Raw genomic sequence first — 20,105 nt, 5'->3', positions numbered from 1 at the left:
ATCACTTCTGCATTTCATTGCCTAGTTTTGACATTTATCACATTTGGTGTGCAGTTCTAAATTTTAAAACAAGAACGATTATTCCAGCTTAAAATATTAAAACTGAAACTTCCTTTTGAAGTTCACATACATATGCTACAGAGTAGTTCTTTCCTGGTGCTGACGACAGACAACACTATCAACATCAAATCAGACTGCTGCAATATGAATTTATTTGCCCCAAAGTGCATCTAAGTACTTGTATGGGTAAGACAGGTCAGAAGAGAGCCAGGTAGCATTCTGACATGATGACAGATGACACCGATGGGAGAATAAACACTGCCCATGACAACAATCTGAATAGGAATGAGTTTATTCCTGTATACAAATGCATACCCCAAAATGCATATGCATTTGTATATGGGAATGATTTTTCATATCAACTAGACACAAATCTTAGAGAAGAAGTCTTCCAATTCCCTTCCACACAGGTGAGACACTGTACCATCTTCTACCTTTGGCATTATAACCCTCTGAAACCGAAGCTATCTTTTCAAAACAGGACACCATTTTCTTCCTTTACTTGGATTCCAGGACTAGAGAAGGTTTCTAGGAACTAGGTGAGAGGGAGGAGGAAGATGATGGGATTATGTAGGTTCCTTTTTGTCAATGATACTCAATGGGAGAAAATGATTATGTGATTGTTTTACTTTCCCAAGGGACTTAATCCTTGGCATAAAAGAAGTGGGAGTCATGGCAGTTCTGCCTGTGTTAAGGACAGATGCCTCAGATGGGGGAGGTTTGTCAAAGGACCTCTCAAGCAAAGGTAGACAAAAGTGAAAGGTCACTGACTTCAAAGCCATCAAACCCCTATGTTCTCTTCCAACTCTGAGGCTTCCTCACTCTTACCATGGCCAGTTTCTCTCCAAAGTGCCCTGGGACACATTTTTGTCCCCCTGCAGCAGCAGTGTCACGAACGTCAGCCTTGTTTCCTACCAACATGATGGGAACAGTCTCATGGGCTGCATCCTACCAGGAAGAAAGAAAAATGGGGCACACATCAAACACTGGACACATTACGCTGACCACAGAACAACAGCAACAGCAATTACCATTTTCCCTTTGCCCCCTTTGTGACAAATCCTATATAGAGGATATCTTTAAACCCCAACGCATCTCTAAAAACAGTCATACATTTTCCCATTTATAGAAGAGAAAACTGAAATTCAGAGACATTAAATAAGAAGGTATAAGGGTCAGGGCCTGGGTCCAAACTAATTCCATAACCCTGGCCTCTATACAATGCCCCATCCTTAGGTTAATGAAAAGGCTAAATGGCACCGGGATTAATCAGTTTTACGGCAAAGGAAACACATATCTGTTAATTTCTTATCTCTAGCACACAGAGCACAACAAGTCAATATAAACTCAAAAGGCATGACCATAGAATCATATTTGGCTGTGGTGCCCACATAATTTTCTACAATTGTTACTTCAAACACTAGTGATCACAAGTCAAGTTCATTATTACAGTTATAAAACACACAGTAATTCTTCAGCTATAATGAAACAAAAAGGCAGTTTGGAAGTTCCACACTCACTGCTCTCTGGTTTACAACAAAATCAAAATATAAAACTCCTGAAGGTCAACGTTTTTCTAAGAAAGAGTCAAGGACCAATATTTCAAAGTAATGGTTTCTAAGATAAGGCTCCCATGTCAGCCTATGCAATGGTCACAGGGTCCCAGAGTCACAGTGGAACTCATGGAATGTGAGATGAGTGTGGCAGAGTCAAGTCTGAGACCCACCCCTCCACCAGTTGGACCCACTGGCTGTGTGAGATCAGGCAAGTCTCCGCAGGTTTCCGCTGCAGTCTCCCTGTCTGTAAAATGAAGGACTGAATGAGGGCATACCCCACCTCAGCAGGCTATGATGAGAATACAAGAAGACAACCTGACTAGCACAGAAACACAAGTTTCTGGTTCCTAAATAAGAGAAGTGGCAGCCCTGAGGAAAACATGTGGAAATTACTCTTTGCAGTGACTAAAGATACCTGCATACTCATTGGGTTTGGGGCTATTCCTGATGCAGGATCAAAAAACGTGCCGCAACATGAAATTGTAATTGACTTCCTTTCTCTTCAGGCAACTTTCCTTGGACAGAAGGCTCCAGAGTGTAATAAAATCAAAGGAAAGACGGGAATGAATGGCCTTCTCCAAAATTAGCTGTTTCACTCATTCATGTGCTAGTTAATTGTCTTCTTTAATGATCTCAGGATGCAAGGGGCATCACTTGAAAGTTATTAGTCAAATATTCATTTCAGTAAGCCCAAGAATCCAGGCATCTAAATGACGCCTCAAAGCCACAGAGGTAAAGGGCACCTCCTTCAAGTCTCAACTTAAATATCTCCTTCGCAGTGAGGCTGCCTTGATGAAAACAGCAGCCCACTTCCTCATCGTCAGGCCTTTCAACCCGCTCTCATTTTGTTTCTATAACATTATCACCTTCTAGCATATCATTTCATTTACTGATCTATGTTTGCTGCTTTTCATCTGTCTCCCCTACTAGAACACAAGCTCCATAAGGATAGGGCTCTGTTTTCTTAACAGATATATTCCGAGAACCTAGACTGCTACACAGGAACCGGGTAGATAGTCAAAATGTGTTAAAGTTGGGAAGAGATCTTACATCTCAAGTATCTCCATTCAGCTTTTACCCAAATATTCAATCAATAAAATATTCATGCCAGATAAATAAATGGCTATAATTTTACTTTATCCATAATTCTATTACAAGATTTTTTAACTCAGCAGTTTTCCATCGAAGTGTATCAATTATTAATTAAGAGGGTCTGTTCACCGCTGACAGTCTACTGCTTCTCAATCCTCTGGTCTATCCAGGTGATCACACCACTCATTTCTACCCATATTTACAGTAGCCATATAAACTGTCCCTGCAGGATTTCCTCAAATTAGAAAGAGTAAGCCATGGAGAAACTTCACTGTGCCCACTCTTTTTCTAAGGTGAAAGTCAAACGCCATTAGTAGTATCTAATTTTTCATCCAGAACAAATTTAAGAATTCATCTCTTCTACAGTTTTCTTCCTTTTCAGACCCTATGAAAAGGTGATACCAGTGGCAGAAAAGATATCTTAGCTCGTGAAGGTGCTTTGCAAATTATGGCAGTGCGCCACTTGACATAAGGGTTATTTCGCTGTGGCTGCTCTAGGCTTTTGTGCCTCCTTTTCTTCGGCATAACCCAAAGATTTTAAATAAAGACTAATCCAAAAATGTCAACAATAAAACAATTTTGCTGTGGATTTTAAACACTAATATGGATGAGTTAGGGTTATCTGTTATTCTCTGGACTTACTGCTCTATCCCAGGGATCTCCATTTGTTCATCTGCGTAGCCTCCACTCCTCTATGCTCTAATTACACCTTAGGATTCCTTTATATTTGAGATGGGGGTCTCGCTCTGTCACTCAGGCTGGAGTACAGTGCACAATCATGGCTCACTGCAGCCTCGACCTCCCAGGGCTCATATGATCCTCCCACCTCAGCCTCCCAAGTAGCTGGGACTAGAGGTCCATACTAACATACCCAGGTAATATTTGTATTTTTTGTACAGATGGGGTCTCACTATGTTGCCCAGGCTGGTCTTGAACTCCTGGGTTCAAACCATCTGCCTGCCTTGACTACCCAAAGTGCTGGAATTACAGGCCTTGGGATTCCTTCTTGAGGTCAGAGGCTTCTTCAAGTAATCTTCTGCTCACGCTGGTGCTTTATCAAAACGACAACCACTGTTGAATCAGAAGGTTTGGTGTGAGCCTCTATTCTATTCCTAACCACTAAATAAGTAAGTGCTACCTATGCTTTCTATGCTTCAGAGCCCCTATTCTATTCCTAACCACTAAATAAGTAAGTGCTACCTATGCTTTCTATGCTTCAACTTTCTCACAAAATATTAGGATGATGTTTTTTATTTCATTTCTCAGATGCTAGAGAGACGACTATAACATGGGAAATTCTGTGAAGTAAAAATGTTACATAAATGTAAACACACTTTCACTGTGTTTACAATCATTTTAAGTCATGATAAGTTGGTAGAACACAGTGCATATTTATTTATCACTGTTAAAGTCTTACTGCCAATTGCAATCAGTCATTTCTCACATTACTTCTTTAGTTAGAAAGTGAACAATAATGCCAGAAGCTAAATTGAGATCAGACAGCAACCAGTCCTCTGTGCAGCCACTACTGCAATTTAATGCCTGCTTAAATTATAGATAATATACTTACTTGAAAAGTTGTATTAGCCGCTACTTTTATTTTTCAAGACAGCATGCTGAACCATAGCTTGAACTGTAGTGTTATGTTAATAACGGCTGGCAGCATGCTAAATGGGGTCAACATCATTTCCTACTTTTCAAAATTATTTACCATGAAAACAGAGGACAGGAACATTCCTCAGGTGAAAGACATCATCTTATTTAACCACAGAAAGCACAGAAGCTACGCTCATATTTAAAATACCAGTTGGTATTTCGGTAGTACCCTGAGACATCTAAAGATCCCAAATTGCTACCAGAATAAGGTTGAGAAGAGAAGAGAGCTCCCATACAAATTGAACCTTGACACACACTCATATCCAGGTGGTGTTTCACCTGTACTTCCCATGCCCGTGGACACCCCTACATGCCCTCAACTACACTACACACCCAACCACACCATCTCCTTGTTTGTAATAGCTTCTTCCTAGGCTATCTGGAGTTTTACTTGCTTACAATGGGATTCTGATTTTATCTATAAGAAAACCTAGAAGTTTTATTCCCCAAAACTTCCTTCATTAGTGTCCTTGGCTTCAGGGAAACGTGCCCACATCCTGAGGAAGAGATGAATGTGGCCAGTTCTGCCTGTAGCATCCAATTCCTCCTGATGGCTTGGATCAACGGTTCCTAATCAAGTTTATTCCGACAAAGAAGAGCAACAGCATTTTCCAAGATGGCCTGAAACTTCCTCGTGTAATTTTCTGTTTCTCCATTGTGATTTCTTACCTCGATCATATCTACCCATTCTCGTATATTGAGAAAGCTTTTCTCACATGTAACATCATACAGCAGCAAAACACCATCTGCCTTTCTGAAGTAAGACTTGGCAATACTTCTGAATCTGAGAAAGAGAAAACCGCATAATCAGTCAGTTTGTGTTGCCTCATTCTTCTTCTCTTTTATGCTCATTTTTTCTCATCTTCTAAAATCAACCCCAAATTGAGAAGACTCTCACTGCAATATACGACTGAGAAATAGCCATTTCAAAGGTCTCGAATGACCCAAAGAAAGGTAACAGGATGAGAGTCTGGGTGACCGACTTAGAAAATCCAATCCTTCTCCCTACCAAACAACCCCAAAAATGTCTACAATCCCCAGAGCATAACCAGGGCAAGGTTGAGAGCACAGTTTCCAAAAATTTCAACCTCAGCAACAAGCTACCAGAAGCCACATGTGGGACAGAGGAGGCTGGAAGGAGGTACAAACTAGAGAATACTTATTTTTGGTGGTGGTGGTCAGGGAGTGTTGTGGGTGGGTGGGTGGAGGAACTACCAGTGTGGAATGCCGTAACATACCAGGACTTTACATACATGGGGGTCAGGGGATTTGCCGTGGGAAGAGCACACCTCAACACACATGCCCTAACTCGAAACCCAGTGCAATATTTTACAAGTACTTTAAAAATACAGTCATGTCAACCACAGATATTTTTTAAATGTTGAAATTCCCAGTCTGCTAGAGAATATGAGTGCCATGGGGGCGGGCATTCGTGCCTGTCTGTTCACCACTGAATCTTAGCACGCTGAATAATGCCTGGCACAGAGGCAGGCATCCCATACTTATGGGTTGAACGACTGAATGATTTTGTTCCCAAGGAGTTAGACAAGATTAAAATTGGTGCTGAATGCTCTGCTTATCGGTGAGGAATGCAAGGTAAGTTGCCATCACCAGATGCGAGTCCGCTATCTGGTTTGTGCCTCTGCCCTTAATCAAGGGGAGCTGACTGGTTCTCTTCTCCATCATTTATTGTTCTACAGCCAGGGAGCTCCTCAGGCTGTCACTGCACTCAAAAGTGCTGCCTCTCTTGTTAGCAAAGGACACTCTGTCTCAACTGAACATCGGCTCAAAAGAAGCTTAAAGATCCTCTTCTCACAGCAGTCATAGGTAAATGAAGGAGGAGAAGATGTGCGAAAAGATAAGCATTTTACAGTTATAATACACTGTATAATTATACATGTAATTATGCATATAATTATAAAGTATATTATAATTATAGAATTTTGAGTATGAAGAACATCAAGTGGCCTGCAAGGCTTGTTAGTGCAAACCCAGGAGAGCCCACAGCGCTGCGGAAAGCACTTGCCTTTCCTGACCAGCTGTGTCCCAGAGCTGCAGAACTGTCCGTTCTCCATCCACAATGAGGGTTTTCATTTGGAAATCAACTCCTGAAAAGGAACATGAGAGTGGAGAGCATGATGTAAATAATTCCATTGGCTTTTTACTTTCAAGCCCTCTTTAGATGAGGCAAAAGCCAATAAGCCACAGCTCAGCCAGGGAGGGAAGAATGAACATGACCTTTAAGGAGAGTGACCTTCAAATAGGAATGGCAAGTCAGACCACACGTGTGTGCAGAGGCACCATCTGCAGGTTGGCTGATTTGGAGAATGATTTAATTTATGAGCCAAGGGAAAAATCTATGTTTTATTTTCCCTGATGACTGGATGAACTCAGTCATATTTGTGTGTGTGTGTGGGCGTGTGTACATGTGTGTATGAGTGGGCATGCGTGAATGTGCAGGTGTATATGTGTATGTATATGTGTAGGTGCAGATACGTGTTTTGTGTATATGCATGTATGTGTATATGTAGGTATATGTGTATAAATGTATGTATATCTAAACATGTATACACGTGTGTGTATATATACACATGTTAGAGCACACACACACTTACATGCATCATGGTCTCTGACAACTGAACCAAATACTGTATGTAGTCTTTCTATGAATCAAATTGAAGTAAACTTTCAGCTTTGTTATCCTGAAGAGTGTGTCAGAGAACCACAAATTTACAAAGCCACCCATTGTGAAGAAGACTGTTCTAACATTTCAGGTAATCAAAATAAGAATTCTTTAGATGAAGAAGAAAAATAAATGACAATTTGCATATCTTCAGCTCCTTTTACTGATTATTATGCACATTTGGGAAATCAGGATACTACTTGTTCTACTGTTCTGTTGTGAAGGTGGGGAACAGAGCATATATCTGGCTATGGTTTTGACCATAATGACAAAGTGGCAATCCATATTGTCACTCTGTCAACATCAAATGATACCTTAGCAGAAAGGGTTTTCCTGGCCACTCTGTGTAAAACTGCACCGCTCCCTAAACCTCTTTTTTGTACCTTTTCCCTCCATTAGGACGTAAGTGCAGTGCAGGCTGGGATTGTCAACCTTCTTAACTGTGTATCCTTTGCACCTACAACAGCATCTTGCTTTTAGTGGGACTCAGGGAATCCATGCCGAATAAATGAATCTGATATCTCAAGCTCTAAATTTGATTTGATTCATCTGATTGGCTAAGCAGATTTTTTTTTTCTTTTTGTGGCAGGGTCTCACTCTGTCACCCAGGCTGAAGTGCAGTGGTGCGATCTTGGCTCACTGCAACCTCCGCCTCCCAGGTTCAAGCGACTCTCCAGCCTCAGCCTCCCGAGTTGCTGGGACAACCAGCACCCACCACCATGCCTGGCTAATTTTTGTATTTTTGGTAGAGATGGGCTTTCGCCATGTTGGCCAGGCTGGTCTTGAACTCCTGACCTCAAGTGATCCGCCTGGCTCGGCCTCCCAAAGTGCCGAGGCATGAGCCACCGCACCCAGCCAGATATCTCTGTCCTTTTAGTCTTCCTTTCCTAAAAGCAGGCCTTGGCCAAAACAAGAAGGACCTTTCCATAGACTAGGAGACACACACACACACACACACACACACACACACACACCCCTACATATGTGCACATACACAGAGAAAGAGAAAACGGTTTAACTGAGTATCTGTGTATGTAATCCCTGAAGAAGAGAAAATCAAGCTAAGGAAGATCATTTTCCCATTATCAACCAAAACAGGAGCCATACCCAGGGTGGCGCTTATATTTTCTCGAAATTCATTCTTGCAAAGTCTCATGAGGAAACTAGACTTCCCCACTGCAGCGTCCCCAGCAAGCACAATCTTGTAAGCCTTCTGTGTGCTAAAAGATTTAGCGTTGTCATCTACCAGGTCTGTCTGGGGGGAAAAGCCACAGTGAATGATAAAGGTATTGCCAGTTTTCATCCTAATATGTAACACTGCACAGAAAATAAGCAGTGTTCATGAACAGGAGTGTCTCAGAGACACCTACCTGGGGGGAGAGTGCTGAGATGGGCTTTCTCGATGAACTAACAATGCTGCCTTCACTGACAGTTCCTTGGAGCTTCCAGTCTGAGATGGAAGCCACATCTTCCAAACCAAATGTCTCTTCATCCCTTATGTCAGGAACCTATTTTTTAAAAAAAATGTCAGCAGTTAAGAAACAAAGCCTGAAATGTACGTATTATGGATTACAAAGAAGAAAACTATGCAGCTAAATCAACAGTCAATGCTATTAATATTCGGGAATAGAGTGACAGTGAATGGCAACCTATGAGAATTTCTCCCTAACTCTGTGGAGAAAAAAGCATTTTATTAACTATGCTTTATGTTTGTGACCTTTAAAACAGATTCCCATAACAGACAGAAGGCAAATAAGGTGACAGATTTCAATCACGTAGAAGGCCTAGGAGAGCAGTGGTGTCTAGGGCTTACATCCGTGTCTGAAGCATCACCTCCAAAGCTCTCCTGCACCCCGTGTGGCCTCTGAAATCCCCTCTGGTGCTTGTATTCCACTTCTGAGTCATACTCATTGGGATCTCTCAAGGTAGACAAGCCGCTGTCGAAGCAGCTTTCAGGCAGGCTGTCAACTTCACAATTTGTCCTCTGCAGAGGATCACAGAGGGCCAGGGAGTCACAGTCCTCATCCACATAGGAAGAGCGGGATGACCTGGTAATAAAGGGGAAGACCAATTTACCTGAGGGCTGGGGATGCTCAAGAACGTACAGGCAATAGACCATATGCTATTAGATGGAATCAAGTAGGCCGACGTTCTCACTTTTGCTAAGAGCCGCAGTGTATTTCATGATTAGGCATTAGGGGACATAAAATGCTCAAGGCAGCCTCTGTTCATTCTATGCAGCTATCAGTTAAGATAAAGACCCTTACATCAAACACTTAACAAACAAGGCCATTTAAAAAATCATGTTATTTCCTGATACAAAAAGAATTAGGGTACGTAAGACATAAACACAATCTCAAGTTGTATTTATAAAAATGTATGCAGAACATATGAGCCTTTTTACTCTAAGGTGGTCAGACTATATTCTGAACACTGTGTCCATTTCTGGATAACATCTGTACTTAACAGGGCTGCTGAGAGCCCAAATGGAAAAGGCAACCACAATGTCAGACTCAAGACCCTCAGATCTGAAAAGTAAGATTCAGTGTACTCAACTTAACCCTTAACGGTTTCTCTCTTCAAATACTTGAAGAGCTGATACATGAAGAAGACCATATCCTCTCAGGTTGCACAAGACAAAATAAGATAAGCTCTTCTGGGTGTCAGATTTCTAATCAACATGGCAAAAAATGATAGGCAATTAGAAACATCTGATGAAAATGATAAGCAATTAGAAACATTGCTGGAATGCATGATTTGACACATAAGTTTTCTGCCACTAAATGTTGACACACCGTCTGGAAACACCCCTCCGGGAAATGTTTCATAGGGAGGGAGGTGCCTCAGATAAAGGCTTGAACTCCTGACTTCTATAGATCTTAACATTAGCGAAACTCTGGAGATGTTATAAGTGAGGGAGAAATTCACATCGAATAAGAGAATCAAAAGAAACTGTATACATCCCTGTTTACTTTTGCTTTTCCATTTAATTTCCATAAGAATCTAAGTTTACCAATGATGGTTATGACTTATTTACCACCCACTACACACCATGAGCACCATCCTACCAATACACTTACATGAATCATTGGAAAGGGAGAATAAGCACGATACATAGGTCTTCAGATATGAGAAACAAGAAGTAGACATGCTTAGATGAGAGGTGAGCTTAATATAATTAAGTATGAGCCATGTAAATCTGAGAAGTCAAAAGTATTTTTATGCCATTAGCAAATGTTTAAAATTAACTAAAAAGATGATTTAACTTCCTCTCTCTCAATACTGCTCAATTATAAAGTCTTTATGCTGAGTCAAGAATTTTATATCATATCTCAATCTATGTAGCTAGCTAGGTGTGTGCACGTGTGCATGTGAGTGTGTGTTAATATATTGTGAATAACAATAATAAAATACATTAATATATTTTAATATTTATTGTTAATATGTATTATTAACAATAACATTGAAAATATATTGCTAACATATTATTGCATTATTTATAAAACTCTCCTTCTGAAACTGATTTTAGGTCCATCTGTAAAGTACATAAGAAAACCATTCTAGTTATAATCTACTACAAACTACTTCAGTTCCCATGTGTTCACTACTGGTTATGATTTATTTTAAGCCCACTTGTATTTTGACAAGGAGCAAAGAAAACATGAAGTCCCAAATTAAGAATTCACCTGAATAAACATCTAGACTCTAAATTGAAAATATAGGCACACTCAGCATCACGTAATATACCCATGTAACGAATCTGTGCATGTACCCCCGAATCTAAAATAAAAGTTGAAAAATTTTTCAAAGTAAAAATAATAAAAATAAAAACACAGGTACAGGTCAAACTTTCTCAAACTCAATTGAACTGCATATCCTTTTCAAAGTCAACCATCTTGCCACCCCTCAATATTTTCATTATAATTAACTATGTAAAATTACAAAACAAATTAAATTTTTGTTAGAGGTCTTGCAAAAAACAAAGCCAACATAAATTTTAAAGATAAAACCAAATAAAGCTATAAAAATAATATAATTTTATTGTACCTCTAATTTTATGTACATGCTTTTATTACATTTTTATATCAGCATCAAAAATAAAATAAAATGTTAACTTCTTATATCAAAATAATCACCCCCCCACACACACACACCCAGAAAGGGCATGGTGTTGAGGCTATGGTGGTCTCTCATCACAGCTCAAGGAAGTAGGCACATGAGTGCTACATCACTCAAACATGCTGGGGACGTGATGACTTTGTCCCGCAGAATGTTTTGTTGATGAGCTTTACTCCAGTTCTTATGAGCCTTTCATGGTGTCTAATCTTTTCAAAATGAATCACAGTGAAATTTCTGAAATACTTTTCAGTTGTATACCTTTCCCCCCAATTTGCTTAGAATCATTTTAAATATTAGTCAAAAATGACATCATACCTACACATTTAAAAAAATCTATTATTTCTCAATAACAGAATAGTCAGCTATCTATAAATCAAGCCATTAGATTTTTTTTTATTGAGCAAATCAGTAAACAGTAGAAACAACTTAAACCTGATAGAATTTTCTTGGAAGTGGTCACCAATAAGGCTTCGTAACAGGTCTTCCTAAATGGCAACATGACCATTTCTAACACCAGGATGTTAAGTACATTATTCTTGTTACCAAAAGTATCCCAATGAAAAGGGGATAAACATGAAGCTAAAAGTCACAAAGATATAGAGAATTGGAAACTTTATGTTTATGCTTTCACTTCCAATTTCAAATTTTTGACATATTACAAAATTAACTTTTAACTCGCAACACTGGACATATGTGTATAAACATACACATACACTCGTGTAATCTCTAAGTGATTACTAGGTCTCACGTAATAAAAGGCCTAATATTTCAGTTCATTTGATTAAATGCAGGGCTAAATTCTAACTTCTGGTAAGCCTCTGTGACTCCTTCAATACAGTAGCTATTTTATAAGGATCTACTAGCCATATTTATATTTGCTTTGAAAGTTTCCCTTTTCTGCAACATAGCTCACATAATATTATGCTGAGCTATTGAATATTTACAGATCATGCCAAAAGCTTCAACATTATACACCAGAAATACTGCAGCATCATATACCATAATTCTACTTGCATCCCTGAAACATCTCTTATTGAGTCTACTTCTAAGAAACAAGACATGATTAGAGATGAGGTAATGGTGAGCATATAAAAAACCAACTCATAACATCATCAGGAAGTAACTTTGCCTCTCTGAAACACTTTTAATTTTTACATGATTCATGTTTTAGAAACTTTCAACATCATGGAAAATATAAATTAGTGACCAAAATGTATTCTATTATTTTAATCCACCTCCAAGGAAATTTACTTTCCTTTTAACTGTGATCCTGAACTCGAACAAAAAGTGAGGACGTGTTAACATACCTGTCATAGCCTAGAGGTTGAGGGGAATGACCAGTGAATTTGGGACTGCTTCTAGAAATGGTATTCCCTGGTGAGATATTATTTATACGCTGTAATATAGAAGTAATTATTTGTTAGTTCATGTAATTTTCATGTAAACACTTTATATACACACAGGCACACACAAACCCACTTTTTAAAACCACATCACACTATTCAAACTTCTAGTATAACTAAAAGTTATATTACACTACCTGAGCAAACGTGAGCAAAAAAGTCAAGGGAAACATTGCGACGAAGATGACTGCCATAGTATGCTCGCCTCCTCATCCTATCTTACGTCCAAACCCTACTGCACATTCCATAAAGGAGTACTGTAGTTCCCCACATTGCCAGGACCGTGAACCACCAACTTCCTTGAACGTGTCTCTTCTTGAACCATAATTTGGCTTAGTGACTGAGCCCTCCATATCCCAATATGACCCTGGAATCTCACACATGAAGCTGACTTCCACAAGTGGGATAAGAGGCCTCGTGACAAATGCAGTCTGGGAGAGGCCCTTACAATTCCAAATGAGCTAAGCTGATTTCTGTAGGAGGGTTTGAAATCCAAGGCTCCCATTCTGAGCATCTCACTGACATAAAGAATACTCACAAGTCTAAACTCACCCCTCAGACAGAAACACCTTCTCCCAGCTCTCAACTGGGCAGTATTTTATTTTCACCTCTCTGGGATTCTCCTATCTATCTGTGTACATCTTAACTTCCTACTACATGATAAACTCTTTCAGGCCAAAGATTACATTTTACACACCTATCTCTAGATTCCTAGAACATCTATAAAAAGAGTTGGTTAACATCGAGACACTTATTTCTTCAGAAGGGTAGTATACTTTTTAATTTGGAACAATGCTGCCTCGTTTTATTTTACATAAAGATTTTCTCATTATTATAAGGATTTGCGTGACATTCTCCTTTAAGAAATTACATTATTTTCATCAACACCAAAATACTCCACCGCTAGAAAGAATGAAATACAGGATAAAAAACTATGTGGCATACCAAAGATCTGTTGAACTTGCTGTAACTGTTTTCAAGGGCACTTCTAAGGCCATCATTACTGTCATGTAGCTTCCGGTTAGCTGTTCTGCAGAGTAAAGAAACAAGCAGAAAGTATCAAGGGAAAGTATCATTGGGGGGGTCACTGCCATCACTTTCTTTCCTAGCTGTAACATTCAGAATGTGAAATAGCTTATCATCTTCTGCAACTTTCCACCACTTCCCTTCAAACCTCATAAACTGAGGTAATTCATTACTTAAAGTAGAAGAGCTGAATCGATGACTCCTCTCTCCTTAAAGGTTGCAGGGCCTTGCAGCAGTCACCTGTCTGAGCTGTGGAACTCACTCTTCCTTCACGCGGCCCCGCTGACTGAACAGATTTCATGCAGGTCTTCGAAAGCTCCCTAAATGCCTGAACCTGGCCAGCCAGTTCCCACATGTCAGAGGTCAGGGATGAACGCAGTGTGTTGTATCTGGCCTCATGCTCCTGGCAGCTCCTGCATTCTATGCACAGCCTGGCACTGTTCCACCTGGCACTGTCGTGTAGCAGGTAAACACTTGGGTGATGATCTCAGTCGGATCTGGGTTCAAATCCTAACTTTTATTTCCATATGACTTAACAGAAGTCATTTAAGCTGTCAGAGCTTCAGCACCCTCTTGTACAGCACAGCTATGATTCCACAGCTCCTACCCCACAGAGTGGCCAACCTTCCCCAGCTTAAGGCTGGTTCACCCTTCGCATCTTAGCTCAATCCTCACTTCCTCCGGAACACTTCCTTGACCTTCTTTGATAGGCCAAAATCTCCCCTTAGGGGACATGTACCTTTCTTTTGCTGCATCTCTCTCGTTTGGCCTTTTCTATTTATTTCTATAATTATTGATCCATTTCTCTCTTCTTCTCCTAGACTAGCCCCACAAGGAGAAAGAGATTTTTCACCCACTTCCCACTCTATCCTTTACTCCTGGCATACCTGGCCTGTAAGAAGTACTGACAAATCTGTCGAATGAATGAATGAATAAAATAACTCAAAGGATTACTGAAATACATGAACTCTACAACTGCCACAGGTGAGACTTAAAAAGCATTCAAAAATGGTGGGAAAGAAAAAAGGTCAAACCTGACCTGACTTCATTGGCGGGAACTGAAACCAGAAGACAATGCGGCATGGGTGGAAAAGAAAGAAAGGGGAGGGAGAGAGCTAGGTTTTGTGGGCAAGACTCTCAGAGAATGGAACTGCTATAACCTAGTCATAAAGCTGACAGAGTGGGTATATCTCTACTTGGGGAGAGGAAAAAAAAACTAAGAAAAATATACTTCTAAGTAAACACAACAAACTGAGAAAGAATTGTGGAGGCAGAGCCCTGTGGCCCCACTAATAGGAGCAGCCTGAAAAACTCGCGGTACAGAACTCAGAGAAAGCTGAGTGCTCAGGGCTGTTCTTCTTTATAGAGGCATAATACACACTGGACATATCCCCTGACTTCCCAAGATGTTTAGAGATTTATACTCTATTCCCCACATCTGGATAATATATTTAGGATTATAAGCATCAGAAAGCTAAAAGGAGATGCCAAGTACACACCCTCAGAGGAAACACACACTGAGCCACAAATGCAGTCCTCAGAGCATGGCAAACTCACATTCTATGTGTTATGTCTTTTATCAACAAAAAAATAAGTGAAATGTAAATGTAATGAGCATTTGATCTGATAACTTACTGGAGTATTTCAATTTGCCTCTCAAGACTATTTCGATCTTCTGTGTATCCTCGGATTATTTCCAGATCCCTGTAAAATTATATTTTATGTTTGAGTGAGAATTAGGTGTCAAGCCCTGCCTCATCTATACCTACCCTCCCAGACCCTTTTCCACCTTTTTCAAAGACGAGTGTCCTTGGCCACAGTTTTCTACCTTTCCCGTGCTCCTGCTCTGGGCCTCTGTAGCCTCAGCGGCCTCCTCTCCTTCTGCGACTCCACAAACACACTCACATCCTGTGCTTTCTCCTGTGAGGCTCTGCCCCACCTCTGACATCACAAGCCTAGAGATTCTCCTCCTCAGCCCATCTCAGCACCCACCAGCTCCTCCATCCCCACCCTCGCTGACCCAGCTCTGTTCTCCATGAGGGCTGAATCTCCTGGGTCCCTTCTCCTCAGGGCATCTCAGAAACTGTGCCTTCAATCCTCTGAACCTTCCCTGCTCATCCTTATATAATCCCAACTCCATCTATTTTCTCCTTTCCTGTGATTCCTTCCTCTTTCCCTGTCTCACCCTACTCCTGCCCTCCCTCTTCTTACCTAAACCACAGAGACCCCCAAAGAACCAGGCTTGCTAAGTTCATGAGACACTCACCCTGTGGCAATCCCTCTGTTGCTTTATGATGGAAGCTCTGGCTTCTTCCCCAAACTGCACTCAGAACACCGGCCTCTCCTCCAGCCCCTATCCCGCTGAGCACACAAACCTCATCACTAGCTTCCCAAAACGCCCAGGCTATCTTTGGTTCACAATAACCTGTCCATCTGCTCCCTGGATGATAAAAGTACACATTTCCTAATTGTCTCCAGGAATTTAAGTTCCTTAACCCAAAGTTCGGGGGCCTTCTATTATAACCTTAAACTAGCTTTTAAACTTCTTAATTTTTTTTAAACTTTTGCTTTTCTATTCAAAATGTCTCCTTCTGCCCTGTGGTCTGATCACCTTTCCCCAAGCCGTATCCTTCCCTATGTTCTGGCCCCTGCTTTGGTTACTGCCTTACCTGGAACATCTCTGAGACTCTCTTTTCCCATCTGTAAAATGGACATAATGAAGGTCTCTGTCTCATCGGATGTTGTGTGCACTGGATCAGTTAATGCCTGTGAAGGACCAGGACAGTGCCTGGCAGGCGGCAGTGCCACCAGCTCTGAGTTGCTGATGGTGCCATCCTGGCTGCCTCTTCCCCCTTTCCCAGCACAGAGCTATCTGTCTACCTAGGCTCACCTCCAGCATCACCTCTTTAATGCAGTTCTTCATCTCTTCTGAACTAAAACAAAATCTTTTCTGTGATCACACAGCAATTAACCTAAACCATGACTACGTTAGTGGCACTGCTTCTGATATTTTTTAGCTCTTCTGTTGTTAAACCCTATAATCTTTTTGCTTTTTTTTTCCCAACTAAATTTGAAATTCTCAAAACACAGAGCCCACATCATATATATGAGATATATGATATATATATATTCTCATAACTCCTTATCTAGTTCAGAGACTTGTATGTAGTAAATAATAATATTTCACTGTTTTCTAAGATCTTATAAGACCTTAATTCCGATTAAAGTTTGCAAACAAACCCCAAAAAAGATATTTTTCCCAAGCGTACATGTCCTAGGGGATACACACATATACACCTATCTATGCATTTTATATTTACCATCCATATAAAAATATACATGTCTATGTTCCTTATATATAAATACATGTCTGTGAGTGTATGTATGTGTATTAGGATTTATTGTATTAACACCATACTGCAAAACTAACACACACAAAAATAGACCTGCCTATTTCTCCCTTTCTTATGTTTTATGGCCAGGATTCCTGACTTCAAAGCACTTTAATAAGCACTAACCCTTGACACTGTAGGTATATTCTTTAAGGTCCCAGCTAATTCAAACATTTATTAAGCCCTACGCTAGCCTACGCAGACAATAATTATTCTATTTGCTTTAAAAAATTAAAAACACAAAAAACACTGGGAAATCTGATACTGAAAATAAAATCCTTATAAAATAAAGACGATATTAGCAAAGTTACTAACTCTTCATTATTCCATAACTGAGCTGCTTCTTTTGCTCAGATGATCATCTCAATATTCTACTCAAACTAACAAATAAAATGCAAAGTTCATACCTTTCAGTATTCAGACTCTGATCAGCATAATCACTTTTCAAAGCATCTAATTCACTCTGAAGGAAGGCTATGTTTGTCTGTGCTTCTAAAAGCTCTTTCTTAACTTTCTGATTTTCCTGGATAAAAGGAAAAGTGGAGGTCATTAGATTCATATTTTCCTCTGACTGGGAGAAATGAAGTAGTGTCGTGTCACCCTCCCACACCACTCTCACCCTTCCACAACTCTTCAAATCTCGGTGTTCAAAGAACTATTTGTCAATTCAAGGTAGTTTGAAATCATTATATATTCATAAATGTCAAAAATCTAAATTCTCAAAGTTATTCTTCATTTTTCTATGCTTGATATTTCATACCAAACTACAACAGTCAAGGGTTTACCATGATGTATTTCAACACGTTACTGGCAAATTAACTGACACCAACCATTCGAACACCTGCTTTATTTCATGAGAGCTATAAAATTATTGATAAACATTTTGTGGAATCAATAGTACCTATAGTACCTGGTAGGTACACTGGCTACTTTTTACAAATAAATTCTATCACTTAATATTTTAAGTTTTGCACTTAAAAATAAACCAGTGTGATCCGAACATTTCTGTGTTTTCTTAAAATAATATTGGAGACGTCCGTTCAAGATGGTGGACGGAGCACATGAATTTGTCTTTTTCCCCTTCCAAAACCTCAGTAAAATGAAATGCCAAAGGAAATGAACCAATAACAGCTAAAAGAATGGAAGAGGGGGCCAGAGCATTCAAGTGACTTAAACGCACTTCTAGAAAATGGAAACTGATGGAAATGTGTTGCCAAAGGGAAAAGACTGGAGAAATGGAAGTCTAGAGGAAGTGTGTTCAAGGTTTTGACACAGAACCCAGGAGGAGACAAGTGACCAGGCCGAACCCCAGAAAGACAGAACCAGATATGGGGTTGGAAAGAGAGATTAAAACTGTATAGTAAGGCACCCTTCCCACCAAGCCCATCCCCTGTCTTACCCTAGCAAGTAACAGTAGAGAGCCAGAGTGGATTCTAAAGACAAGACAGAGATTATCTTTGTTAAAATTGAGTGGCTCCTGTAAAAAAAGCTAAGGCTTCTCTCTGAATATCCCTGCCCCACTCACGCTGGTACCTGGGGTCCCTTGCCAGCTTCACACACAGAGCTCCTAGGAAGATACTCTTTCGGGAGAGAGGCCTTCAGGTGAGTCGATCTGTTCACACCCCACAGGATCCTACACGAGCTACCTCAAGTAACCAAGCTAGTCCTTCACTTTAAAATATGAACAGATCACCAACCATTGCCAGGTATTTGAAAAAAAAAAAATGGTACCGAGAAAGAATTAAATTAATAAATCCTAGAGGAGTCCCAGAAAAGCCTAATTTATCTAGACAAACTTAATAAATTGTGAGGGGGAATGCAGACATTCTCAAATATTCAAAAACAGAGAAAATTTCTCTCTCACATGTTCTTTCTGAAGAAGTTTCTTGAGGATGTGCTATGGCGAAATGAGGATAACCCTCTCCTCCCAAAAAATTGCAATATGCAAAATGCTGCAATTCAGTGAAAAGCCCAGTGAAAAGAAATTGCAGAATGTATGGGTAGCAAGTTTAAAAAACAGTCCAATAAGAATTGAAATTGTGCCAGGTGCGGTGGCTCACGCCTATAATCCCAGCACTTTGGGAGGCCAAGGTGGGTGATCACAAGGTCAAGAGATCGAGACTATCCTGGCCAACATGGCAAAACCTTGTCTCTATTAAAATTCAAAAAGTTAGCTGGGCGTGGTGGTGCGTGCCTATAGTTCCAGCTACTTGGGAGGCTCAGGCAGGAGAATCACTTGAACACGGGTGATAGAGGTTGCAGTGAGCTGAGATCATGCCACTGCAGTCCAGCCTGGCAACAGAGTGAGACTCCACCTCAAAAAAAAAAAAGAACTGAAATTTTATAGACTCCAAAATTAATATTTTCAAGGAGAAAATCTAAACAAATTTCATGCATTGGAAAGAATAAATAAGTATTAAGGTATCAGTGATATCATGAAAATAGTAGAGCTTCTTTTTGCAACAAGAAACCCAAGAAAAACAAAAAGCTCTACAAGAATGTCGTTATCCAAATACAAAGCCAACTAAGATGTGGAAAAATCTGGAACTAGGAATTCAATTGACCATGAGGCTGGGAGCCTTCTAAGTGGAACAGAGATAATGAATGGAGAGAAAGAAATGCAAGCCTCATTCATTTCTTAGCTCTGCAGTGAAAATATTTAGAATCATAATAAAGAAAACACTCTTTATTTGCTTTCAAATTTGGGAGTTAATCTAGAACCAAAATAAATAAAACTTAGTAAAGATAACAGAAGAGATGTAAATGTTATCAATTTTGTTAGTACTAAAAGTAAAGATGTGGCTGGCGTAAGACAGAAAAGCGACAGAAAAGAAAAAAAAAAACTTGGAGGAAGGGGCAAGGCACTAATATCCTCATCACAAAGCATCACGTTGTACAGACCAGAGCTGATGTTGGAAGAATACAGGATTTACCATGTTTTACAAAACTTAAACACTATGTCTTTACTACTTTGTAAGAAAAATAAGTTAAAGCTTTCACAATAAGTTGGATATTATTGAGGGAAAAGCCTGCATAAATAATATCTTTGATCAAACGTATTTTAAGGATTTTTTCTAACCATAGTATTAATTTCTCTTTAAGCTGGTCTTCCTGGAAC

General features: G+C 39.9%; 1 protein-coding gene across 1 annotated transcript in view; it reads right to left on the bottom strand.

Moving 5' to 3' along the window:
* Window positions 1-20,105, bottom strand: part of RASEF (RAS and EF-hand domain containing) — a 77,045-nt gene that overhangs the window by 12,439 nt on the left and 44,501 nt on the right. Inside the window, exons 6-15 of the mRNA XM_003911850.5 lie at window positions 17,395-17,510; window positions 15,231-15,299; window positions 13,515-13,599; window positions 12,474-12,562; window positions 8,861-9,095; window positions 8,418-8,555; window positions 8,155-8,302; window positions 6,391-6,472; window positions 5,034-5,148; window positions 889-1,008 (exon numbers count right to left, since the gene is read on the bottom strand). Of these exons, the coding sequence (XP_003911899.1) occupies window positions 889-1,008; window positions 5,034-5,148; window positions 6,391-6,472; window positions 8,155-8,302; window positions 8,418-8,555; window positions 8,861-9,095; window positions 12,474-12,562; window positions 13,515-13,599; window positions 15,231-15,299; window positions 17,395-17,510 (1,197 nt within the window). The remainder of the gene's footprint in view (window positions 1-888; window positions 1,009-5,033; window positions 5,149-6,390; window positions 6,473-8,154; window positions 8,303-8,417; window positions 8,556-8,860; window positions 9,096-12,473; window positions 12,563-13,514; window positions 13,600-15,230; window positions 15,300-17,394; window positions 17,511-20,105) is intronic.

The sequence above is a fragment of the Papio anubis genome, chromosome 13 (genome assembly GCF_008728515.1).
Source record: "Papio anubis isolate 15944 chromosome 13, Panubis1.0, whole genome shotgun sequence".
Classification (NCBI taxonomy): domain Eukaryota; kingdom Metazoa; phylum Chordata; class Mammalia; order Primates; family Cercopithecidae; genus Papio; species Papio anubis.
The sequence above is the reverse complement of the archived record's forward strand: the minus strand, read 5'-3'. Positions and strand labels throughout refer to the sequence as shown.